The sequence below is a fragment of the Ctenocephalides felis genome, unplaced genomic scaffold (assembly GCF_003426905.1).
Source record: "Ctenocephalides felis isolate EL2017-DRISC unplaced genomic scaffold, ASM342690v1 CF-g0.4_SCAFFOLD_01170, whole genome shotgun sequence".
Lineage (NCBI taxonomy): Eukaryota > Metazoa > Arthropoda > Insecta > Siphonaptera > Pulicidae > Ctenocephalides > Ctenocephalides felis.
This window is the reverse complement of record NW_020537324.1, coordinates 60,230,268-60,242,661: the sequence shown is the minus strand read 5'-3', so window position 1 is coordinate 60,242,661 and position 12,394 is coordinate 60,230,268. Positions and strand designations below refer to the sequence as shown.

The window sequence follows — 12,394 nt, the reverse complement described above, 5'->3', positions numbered from 1 at the left end:
AGCTGGAGGGTTCTGTAATAAATTTGTATAATGTAATTGGTTTGTAGTATTAGTATAGTTTTTTTTTCTTACTTAATATTTTGACGTTGAATATTTTCGTGTATTTTCGTGTTTTTTTTTTTAAGATGATGCAATAATGAATTAGTTTTAATAATTTTGATTATGATTATTAGTTTTAATAATTTGATTATTGATAATGTTTTTCTTTTTAACTGTTTTCTCTCTTTTTTATTGTTACGCGTACTAATGTTGGCCTCAGTTCTGCCGGGTCACCATTGACTGGTGCTCAATTCGCGGCTTTATCCGACCGATCCTATTACTAATAGTAGGATTGGGATATGATTTCTTTGCATAACGATTACAACGGCTATCGCGACCAGTCTAGTTATACATCGTATGCGGCACGGTAACGAAAGGACTAGCCAACCTTCGTTAATTAGAGCAGATTGCAGGCACAAAGTGTCTTTTAGAAGTCATATCTCTGCGGGCGCAGGGACACTGGTAAGGGTTTCACTCGGTCTTGCCAAGTACGGACCTGTACCCGACGGTTGGATAAACGCTCTAGTTGTGTGCGTCATACAGCTAGAACGGCCAGTGACATTTTGTTTTTCGCTGTTTTTATTTTCGAACTAGTAGTTTTTTTTCTCTTCTTCATATTTGTCCATTTCTTATTAAATTTAATGTTTTATTACTTCATAACACTTAGTTTTTCTATCATACGCGTAACTTCGTCACTCTTACTGTTTTTATCCTATTTATCATTATTGCATTATCCGTTTTGTTCGCCACTTTAATATATTCGAATAAGGTTTTGTTTCATATTTGTATATATCGTTGAGTTGTGTTTTTTTTGCCGCGCGTCGCGAAAGGTTTGGTTTGGTTTACGGATAGAGGTTATGGCCTATGTTACAAGGCGTTGAAGGTAATGAGAGTATTGAGGGCAATTGTTAGTTGAAATGTTGAATATGTTAAGCTGCCCAAATCGTTTATGTATTATTTTCGTCGTATGTTTTTTGTTCACTGATAATGTTACCGTAAATCAAACCAAACGAACGTTTGTATGGTATTACCGCGTTTATTCCGTCGGCGTTTTGTTAAATTTTCGTGACACCCTTTTATATGGACAAAATACGATTTTATTTTTATTGAAAATACTTTAATTCTGTCTCGTCAATAGTTATTGGCTTGTGTTTTTGACCGCCCAATCCTGTTTAAGGGGTCCGATATGGCAAATAAAATTAATGAAATAAATTAAGAAAGGAATAATCGAGAGAAACATGTATTGGTAGTAGAGATAGGGCAAACTTGATGTTCAGAATCAAGTATAAGTAGGAGTTAGTTTATATAAAGGAATATATAAACTGATGGATCGTGTCGAAGCCTTCACCACCTTTTTTAATTATTTATTTTCAATAGTATTTTTTTGTATATGAATATACCGTAGGCAACTCGGCCGTCGGTTGACGTAGCTTTAGTCCGAGCGGCCGGGACAAGCAGTAACGCTTTATCATGAAACGACCGGACTCGTTTCATAAGTAGTTAGATTGATACGACACGATTCATTTCGGTAGAGTAAAAGATTTTTTTTTCGGCGTCGAAGTATATGATTGGAAAAAATAATCATTTACTTTTTTTAATAAAAATATAATAGTATTATTAGTTTAGGCTTAAGATTCCCCTCCCCCTCCCTTAGATAGGTTATAGAATTAAGTTTTAGAATAGGATAGGATATATAAGAAGTTATGAGAAGGATTTTGGTTGTGGAGAATAAGTTAGTCGACATATAGAGAGTATAAATGTAAGTCTGCAGACTGATATCGGGAGCCATATCGGATTTACGTTTTTTTTATTATGTGTATATGAGAATATTATTGTTTAAAGCTGGGCCCAGTTGTCCACGAGCGAGGACCATTGAGGTGCCCGAATCGATGGACGCGTACGGTTTCAATCGGGGAAACCGCCCTTAATCAAACCCGCAGCCGTTGAATATATGTGACAATTATTGTATGAAATTATAGGATTATTTGCGAAGGTACCTTCAGTGAGACTGGAATGGCGCCATAGGTCGCACGTCGCCATTTCCCCGCGAAGGAGACAACCTTTGAGGGCCCTTGTGCCGAGCTGGGGAACTCTGGGTGTGTCCCGCTTACACAGGTGATTGTAAGTGCCATTTGTTTTTGGGTGGGCATAAGCGGTCGGTCTAGTGTTATTATGGTTGGGGCGCTGCGGGGGGAGCAAGAAGGATAACTAGATCTTAGCCCCCATCTGTGGTCTTGTATTTGGGGGGCAATCACACCAGTAGAGGCTGAATTACGGTAAACGTCGCGTCCGTAAAAATGAACTAGTTATTTAAATATTTGAATTTTGTAAATTGACGTGTATTTTTGCTTCCTATTTATTGTCATATTAGTGTCGTTTTTTTTTTTTTTTCTCTCAAAGTTTTCCCGCGCGTTACGCAGTAAAAGATTGTCCATATCATCGGGTTCATGGTTTCTGGCGAACTAATTTATAATTCGGGCTACGGTTATTTCATTAATTCTAATACTACAACCAAGAAAATAGGTGACAGCACACGCACATAGGATAAGATTGCGTTTCAAGGAAACGTGTTACGAAAAACGATTGTACTTCGAATATTTTTTTTATTAAGTTTTTGTCTTTTGTTAGTCTGTGGTATATAACTACTTTTTTTTCTGAGTCTAATCTTGTTTTTTCTTTTTTTTCTGAATTTGCTGAGTACAGTTTTTCCCAACACGGTTTCTTTGAGAACGAAATAGGTTAAGATAGTCTTAAGCAAACGGACTTATTTTTGTATTGTAATTTTTGTGTTACTGAAGGATTTTGTTTTCGTTTTTTTTTGTATTAATGATGTTGATGTATTTTTTTATCAGACTTGTGTATATGTAAGTTTATGTTTACTAGCTGCTACGTGTTTTGAGTTTGTAATCAAAGGGGGAATAGCTTACCAGGATTCTAGGAATATCTGACCGGAACCACAACACCTGAACGATGGCCAGCACACAACCACAACTACAATCATCGTCCAGTAGCCAAGGCTCACACTTGAGCAAACTCAGTTAACCTAGCCAACCCAAAGACGAGGACCAAAGGGCAAAACAGGACCCTACGAAAAACACCGGAACAACCCGGAAAAAACCAGGAGAGGGCAATAATTTCAACTTTGAATTTAAGAGCCGAGGCCGACTCTACTGTGACAGGGGGGCGTGTAACGACAATCGGTATTGTCGTCAAAAGGGTTGCATAACCACCAAGGCAATGACGCTCCCCCACCACGCCCAATAGGGATGCCAATATAAGGTCCAGTCTGGGGGTTGAAAGAGATCATTAAGAATTGTAACATCCTCTGTGGATGGTCGGTCGCGTCCAGGGCGTCAGCCCTTGGACCCGCTTTGTGTATAGTGGTGTGTGTGTTGTGCCAGGAGAGGAGAACCCGTTCCAGTAAAGGTCAGATGTATTATTGTTTTAAAAGCTATTCCCTCCGTCCTCGTTATTAGTTATCCGTGTATTCCGTTTAGTATACTCTTTTATATCTGTAATACTATACCCCGCTAGTATAGTACTTAATAATAATAACTCAGTACACTAGGGTTTAAGTATAGAACCATGGCTGTGCGTAGGCACAGCCATTCCCTCGGATCTGTAACAATAATTAGTAATGATTAAATAAGCTGAAAGTACATTCTGTTTCATTCGCGTAGCTAGTTGGCTTTTCCACAGGTAATTACAGGGCGGTTATATAAGTCGGGTTTAGGAGTTGGTGTAACCCTTTCGTTGGGGATGCAACGCTAGATGTAATATTAGGCAGTCGTTGCATTTACCCTAAGAAAGGGGAGTATCAACCCCCTAAATTCGTCACAATATGTCAAATGGCTTTTAAATTTCTGACGTCGATGAAAAGTCTAATTTTGACAAATACCAAAAAAAAAACGATTCTAATTTTTGCAAACTTTGACTAATTTTTAAAATAAAACGACTTGTCGTAGGGCCGAAATATTTTAGTATGATCTATTAGAGTCTAATAATTAGACTATGGTATCAACCGTACAAAAATCATAAAAATGGTCGATTTTTTTAACATTTTATTACAAGAAAACGGCCCGGTCGATCTTTACCAAAAACTAATCAGGTCGATTCCCAACCAATATCTTTGGGACGGTTTTTAAATGTTAAAATTTTTGAAATTGGCTCGATTGTTTCTGAGAAGACGCCAATTTACGGCAAAAAAATCTGTTTGCACACACACATACACATATTTTTCTTAAATTTGGTAAAAAAGTGTTAGTGTATGATCAATAATGCATGTAATTACTCTGCTTTTTTTCTAATCCTGTTTTTAAAAACTTTATAATTTTCTAACATTACTAATATTTTGTTATATATTCTTCTCATTTATTTTTATTACTTTCATTTTGATTATATTGTCATATATCTGTAATGTTATTTCTTCTACAAATTTATTCATTTTATTTAAAAAATCTAGCATTTTCTACTTTTCTCAAATATATTGTTTTTTTAAATCTTATTAAGAGAAGAGGGAACGTACCTAGTTTCGAAACGTCGACAGTAAATAAAGAAATGTTTTTTTTTAAAAAAACTTTTTTGCTTTTTATTACATTTGGATTCTTTTTTCGAAGCTCTACAAAATATTTACAAATACAAGACTACCATTTTTTGGGACGTTTCGGAACTATGTACGTTCCATCTTCAGGACATCTGTCAAGACACATGAGCTTGATATATATATATATATATATATATATATATACATATATATATATTATGACAACTAATAATAAATCAATAGAAACCTATCTATCTGAGTACGCATTAATTAATTGCTTTGGTAATTAAACGTTTACTTAAGTCAAATCTCAATATTGATACACTTCGTCATAGAACAACATATTACATAGCACAATATTATATTTCTTAGAAACAAGTTTTGGCTGTGACGGAGGAGCCAGAGAGGGATCATTAAATACGCTATGAACTAAGAGCGCTTGATTAAATGTAAACAAACGTCCTCCTAACAAGGGTAGTGCTTAAGCATCCTCCTCGGACATGTATTTATGGCCTCGACAGAAACCCATCGAAAATTAGTAATAGCAGGATGTGAATTAGCAATATTTGCAATTTAACGGATCACTGATTTTACGTGATCTGATCGGGGTGGGTTGAAACAGATAGTACGAGGCAAGTTCTTAGGAATTGGAAGGACTAGTGAGTATCTAAAAACCTTAAGTAATTAAAATTGGTATTGCCTTTCTGAAAAAATTAATAGGTCACGCAAAGAAAATAATACTGAATATATATATATATATATATATATATATATATATATAATTCAGCCACCCTAATATATATATATATTAGGGTGGTCCTTAACAAAGACATTTTCGAATTTCTTTGCTCCCTAGAGCGCCCATGCTTCCAAATAAATAAAAAATGAATCTCTAATAGTATTAGCTATTAATATAAACATTTAGAAAGAACGAACGCCAATTGAAAGCTTCTTAAATTTGTTATTAACATACGTCATTAAGTAAATTTTTGCACCATCTGTATAGTATTCGTAAACTCAAATATTCAAGACAACTCGGTCTTTTTCATAGTAATGTTATATTTTTATCTTACTAAAATGTATTTTTACATAGTAACATACTTTGATCTACATATTCAATTATAAAAGAAATATCACTATTTTTATAACACTTTGATCATTCTTTCTCAATATGGTAAGGTTGCCTGAAACAAGGATTTGAAACTGGAGCACTATGATTTATTAAATATGTATATAAATATGGACATAATATATGTAGATTTGACATATTAGAAATGCATTTAATTTTAATCATACTCATTCTTAGTGCATTCCAAGACTGTAAATATTATAGTTATCAAAACATCAAGACTATTGAGATCAGTGAAAATAATCATAATTAGCGCACAAATCTGAATCGTTTTTTTTAAATAAATACTACTACAACTATAATACTACAAATTTATTTAACCATAATACTCTCTTGAACATAAACCATTTAATAACAAAATCCTATCACAAGAAATTTGATATTTATGGACTAATCATCGATTTTTAATTTCTGATGAGTGTAATTTGTATCAATTTTAAAGATAGATAAATAGTGAATATAATGTTATATTTGAGTCAAAATTTAGATGAAACGTGAAAAATTTTTGTAAAATGTAAAGTTTTTTTGTGTAACTCGAAAAATTCACTTTTATATGGAAAAACCGTGGTAAACGAAAATCACTATGAAAAAGCTTCTTTTGTAAGTTTTTGATATAATAAATAATTATTACAATGAACAAATAATGAATACTAATATATTCTATATCAAACATTTAATAAATTATAAAAAAAATCATTTATTTAAAAAATAAAATACAAAAAAAAATATAAGTATTGCATTTTTTATAGAGTAAAATTAAAATTGGTCTTTATAGATATAACCTTTTTTCTACTCTCTAGTTTATTTAATTTCATCTTTTGCCATTGCAGAACAATAAATTTTATTATAAATGAAAGATTTTGTGAAACATGATTGTTCTTTGTTTGCCTTGAATACGCTATCAATTATATATAAACACTAATTAAAAACAAAGTTAAAAAACAATGATGATCTTTGTTTTGATATTACAAACAAACTAGATTAAACACACACAAAATTTAGTTTTGTTGATAAAACGGAATGTTTCCATACCTTATCCTATATACATTATGGTATGGAAACTATCCGTTTTATGAACAAAATTAAATTTTCTGTGTGTTTAAAATAGCTTTTACCTACAATAACTTTTAATGTCATTGTATATATAAACAAATTATTAATTAGTGTTAATAATTCCATGTAAATGCAGAATTAATAAATTCTGTAAAAAATATTCTCAACAATCATGTAAGATCGAAAACCTGTAAAACTAACATGGCCATATTTTTTTGCATAAAGTCCAGGACGGATTATAATGTGTGTGAGAGCAGGGGGGAGGTGAGCTAAAAAATTACATGCATATTTTCTCGATTCAAATTTTCTTGTTGAAATATATTTAAATAAAATATTGTCAATCAAAACATGTTTAAACATCCGTGACAATCCGAGAAAAAACACCTAAAACTGGGACAAATTTGCTTTTAGAAAAAGCCGGGACGCACGGCGGAAAATTGGGACTGTCCCGGCCAATCCGGGGCGTATGTTTACCTTATAAGACGAGTACCGTGTTAAACGAGGGATAGGTGTAGTTTAAAATTATTTGTCAAAATTTTTAAAAATAGTTCTAATCAAAAATAATATTTAGGATTTACTGATTAGCGCGGATTTTAAATAAAAAATAGCAGTTGCAATTTTGTATTAAGTAATGATCATAAAGGTATTGAATAATGATCTTTACTAAATGATTAGTAATACTTTACTGCTTTACTAAATATTGGTAAATGTTGTATTATTAAATTTCATCATAAAGCTGGTTAACACCTAACCACCCTGTTATGATTGTACAAGTTCACTAAGAAACCGACATATAACAACCATTATCTCAAAAGTTTGCACCAAATCTACAAATGAAATGAAACAAACAAGAACAATAACTTACTTGAAATCCTTGAGCTGGTTATGTAGAAACTTCCTGAGGTTCCAAGCGAGATCGTTGTGTCCGTCTATCAGAGGCACTTCGGTGAGGAGTCGAGTCGCCATTTGGAGCCGTTCCTCGAGCGGCAGCCCTTCGGCGACTCGAAGGGCGAGAGGGACACCGACGCCGGCCGCGCCGGCTATCAGAAGGATGCCGGTCACCACCCACCAGTGGCGGCCGCTGAAGTCCAAGCCTGGAATAAAAGTCAAAGATAAACAAAAATCATGGAAAATTTAATAAAAACTAATTTCTTCATTTTTTGCATAGATTTATTGCAGATTATAATAATATATTTTTTAAGCCAATATGCTGGGTGTTAATGCATTCAAAGAGATTATCTCCTCTGAGATATCTCTTTTTTAACTTCCCGTAGGGTAAGTTATTGTAATGGGCCGAAAATCGGTATTGAAAATATTTACATTTCTCGTTTTGACGGTTTCTGAACATTTTGGCATACTTCAGAAAAAATATATGTGTGTGTGTATGTGTGTGTGTATGTATGTATGGATACAATTTTTCGTCCACGTTTTCGGGCGTACGGATCAACCGATTTGAATGGTTCAGAAAACATTTGATTCCTATTGATAAGGAGATGTGCTGATTAATTTTTGGCAAAGGCAAGCCGTTACGGAGATACGGAGCAAAGAGCGCAAATAATAGAAATCGAGTTTTTGAGAGAACGGAGCATCCGAATTGAATGTACTAAAAAACATTCAATTAGTAATGATTGGGAGAAGTGGTTATTAGTTTTTAGCGAAGGCAGGCCCAGCCATTTCGAAGATACGGAGCTAAATGTACAAAAAATGGTAGTTTTTTGCAAACTAAATACTTGTACAGAAGAAAGAATATTTATAAACTAAATCTATATAACATTCGCAATTTTTATACGATAACCCCTAATATCATAAATTACTTTTTGCGTATGTGTATCACCTATACCTAAACCATACCTAAACATTACATTTTACGTGGTTATACGCCTTATGACTACTATATCGTACGTTCCTTTACCACCACACCATTTACGCTCAATCCTTACACTTATATCTAAACCGCCTAACATTTATTATCTTACGCCTACAATTTCGCTTACATACTATTTTCACCCTTACCGGGAATCGAACCCGGGCCCGCCGCGTGACAGGCTACGACCTTAACCACTACGCCACCGTTACGCTACGATCAATCGTCTTTTCTCGCATGTCGTCGCGACACCTTAGTATTAAGTACCTAAACAACAGTGAGTCCCATAATATATTTTTAGTGGGGAGGCCCGATAGAGTAGTGGTTAAGGTGCGTGACTGCCACGCGGAGGTTCCGGGTTCAATTCCCGGTATAGGCAATATATAGGTAGAGATAATACATAGGGCGTAAGGTAGAAAAATAACACATTAATATTAAATAGGTATGTAGGGTTTCTGATATGTTTATATATATATATATATATATATATACATAAATGTATATATATATATATATATATATATACATATATATAAACACACACATATATATATATATATATATATATATATATATATATATATATATATAATAAGTTAATTAACAAATAATAATCTAGCTCACGGTATAATAGATAATAGTTAAATTATCTATGATATATAATAGTAGAGTATAATATAATAGTATGATAATAGTAAGATTATCATATCCCAAATTTAGTCTTATATTATAATAAGTTTTATATCATAATAAATAAGCGTAGGTATTAATAAAATTTCATTTAGTTCAAAATGAGTTTGCTTCTTGAGAATGAAAAACTGAGTGTTAAAATTTTAAGAATTTGAATTTTGTAGAATGTTACCACCGAATTTAATATAGTAAGAAAATGGCAGAAAAATAAGCACTGTGTAACATTTTATTATAAAACTCGTTTAGGAATGTATATTATTTGAAGTACGAGTCTAGTGTGAATTATTCACTTAATGAAGGATAAATAGTAAACTTTTTGAAAGAATCTCTTTAACATTTAAGTTGTAATATAAAAGCAATATTATCGATAGTTCTAAAATAATTTTTTTAACCATTACATTATAATCGTGAAACCTTGTACTCTATGTTTTAATTATGAACCTACTCTTCCCAGCATGTATGATAAAACTCATGAGAATAAAGTGAAGTACTCGAATGAAAAAAACTTCTGCATTCATATATGTAAAAAGCTCATTTACATAAGTGCACGGCAACATACTCTGCACATTACATCCATCTAACATACTCATATAATGGTCCTTCTACTGGAACATCATCACTTAACCCTTCCTCATATTGATTTATTATTATATAATCAATTATGTAGGGCTTAATATGATTATCATGTTAACTATGCAATATATACAATATGGAATTAAATTATATACAGAATAACAATCTAAAACGGTGTTCAAAACAAGAGCTTCATAAATTAATTAGGGCACATCCGTATATAACGTGGTAATATGTTTCATGACAAAACACGACAATAATACTTCTCAAATTTTCAATGGGTTGTGAAGTATTCCTAGTTGTTAGCATATTATGCTAATTATATCCCATTAATTGATTCAAATTCATATATTGATATGTGAACTTTGCGTAGAATTAAACTCGATATATTTGCACTCCTTTTGAATTATTTATATATTTTATATATGTTAGACTTCAGATAATCCAATTGGTATTTTTTGTGTATTTTTGTCCACTATTACTTTATATTATATACACTTTTTCCAGCAATGCTATGCTTGTATGCAATTATTGCCAAAATTAACCGCATAATTAAATTAAATTTAATGTTTTTACAATCATATTTTCATGATTATGAAATAAATCTTGATGTATTAGCAACGTTTCAATAATTTGGTTGGCTTTGAATTCTTCAATGTATATTGAAGAGTATGAATAGTTGTTAGTTAAAATTATAACGAGTCTATATGTAATATAAAAATTATACTTATATTTTTCTAGTTTATATAATTTTTTTAACTATTGACAAATAAAAGCATAATAAGATACTTCGAGTAAAATAAAAAAAACACAAATGAAAATAATGAACCCGATACAATATTTTTGTGGCTAATAATACCACACTCGATAAATTTGAGCGTTCCAGGACGATGTAATTTGTTAACAGATAAGTAATAGTGGTTAATTATGTTAATACTACAAACTATATAATTAAAATATATACGAAATATAAGAGTTTTTAATGTATTTAGCTAGCAGTTAATAATATAAGCATGTTTTAAAATTTATTTTTACTTCAATTATTCTATGATCAATAATAGCCTTACATTGATTAAATATTGTTCTAAGAATGTTTTGTTCACACAAAAAATATTCTAAAAATATATAATATTTTTTTTTTTAAAAAGTAGAACTGAGGATGATATTAAAATCTGAAATATAATCTATTAATTCACATTATGTTAATGAAATATTTAATATTTTTACTAATTTTGATTTTTAGTAATTCTAATGATATTTAACATACAGAAAAATGAACTTTACGTATCATTTAAATTTTGTACTAGTTTCAATTTTAGTCATAATAAGTATGTTTAATACACATAATAATGAACATATATATACACAAAACATAAACCAATAGTGAAGCTTTCATCGACTTGTCTTACATAGAAAAAGAAGTTATATAGAAAGTGTAACTAAGAGAGAGAATGATGAATGAAAATCTTGTCTATTTATTAATAATTGTATTTTATTTAAATTATGTAAATATGTTTTATTGATATATAATATTTTATAATTTATATTTAATTATTGCTTAAATATCAATTTTATTTCATTTTTAAAAATGTTTTTAATATATATGAAAATATATTTTTTATGAGTATGTTTTGTTATTATTTGATATATTAAAATTTCAGATTTATTGTAACAATATTATATATAAATTTATCTTAGAATTAAACCTAGGAATTTGGATTTATCTAGAATTGAACCTAGGGGTAAATTTTCATGCTACACTCGTCGCGCCTCTATAGCAGGAGCGGTAAATTAAAGTTAAAACTAGCTGTAAGTGGAATTCTGTCTTAAGGCAATTAGGGCATCGTGCCTTAAGGCAAATTGCTGGAACTTCCCGTACCAAAAATTATTATTTTTTTAAAAACGATTAACATTTTTGAAAAAAAATTAATTAAAAAAAAATAGATTTGAGAAACTACAAATTTGACAAAAAATTACTTTTTTTGAAAAAAAAAATTATATGAAAAAAAAAATTTTTTTTTGAAAAAAAAATTTTTTTTTGGATACAAAAAATTTTTTTGAAAAAAATGTTTTCTTCATTTTGACATATTTTGGAAATTCTGAACTTTTTTTCAAAGCAATCGCACTGCTTGAACTGCATAGAGACGAAATGTCAAAGCGCGCATGTGCCGCGCCACCGTCTAACGCATAAGCATTGGTACGGAACCCATAAAAATGTAAAAAAAATATACTTATTGTTAAAATCTCTATAAAATATCTGATAATTTGATGTGCATATGTCTAATGATAATTTTTAACCGCCGAATGGCATTATTTTTTACTTTTTTTATTAGATCTCCGAAACCGCTAGACCTGCCTCCATGAAAATGATCAAATGACCATGAAAATGATCAATTCTACATCTTGTCAATACAAGTAAAATGTTTTTTGAATTATTCAAATCGGACGCTCCGTTCTCTTGAAAACGGAGGTACCGTTCTTGGCACTTTTAGCCCCGTATCTT

General features: G+C 31.2%; 1 protein-coding gene across 1 annotated transcript in view; it reads right to left on the bottom strand.

Moving 5' to 3' along the window:
- Positions 1–12,394, bottom strand: part of LOC113366605 — a 264,059-nt gene that overhangs the window by 96,936 nt on the left and 154,729 nt on the right. The window contains exon 5 of the mRNA XM_026608237.1: positions 7,630–7,858. Coding sequence (XP_026464022.1) covers positions 7,630–7,858 — 229 coding nt within the window. The remainder of the gene's footprint in view (positions 1–7,629; positions 7,859–12,394) is intronic.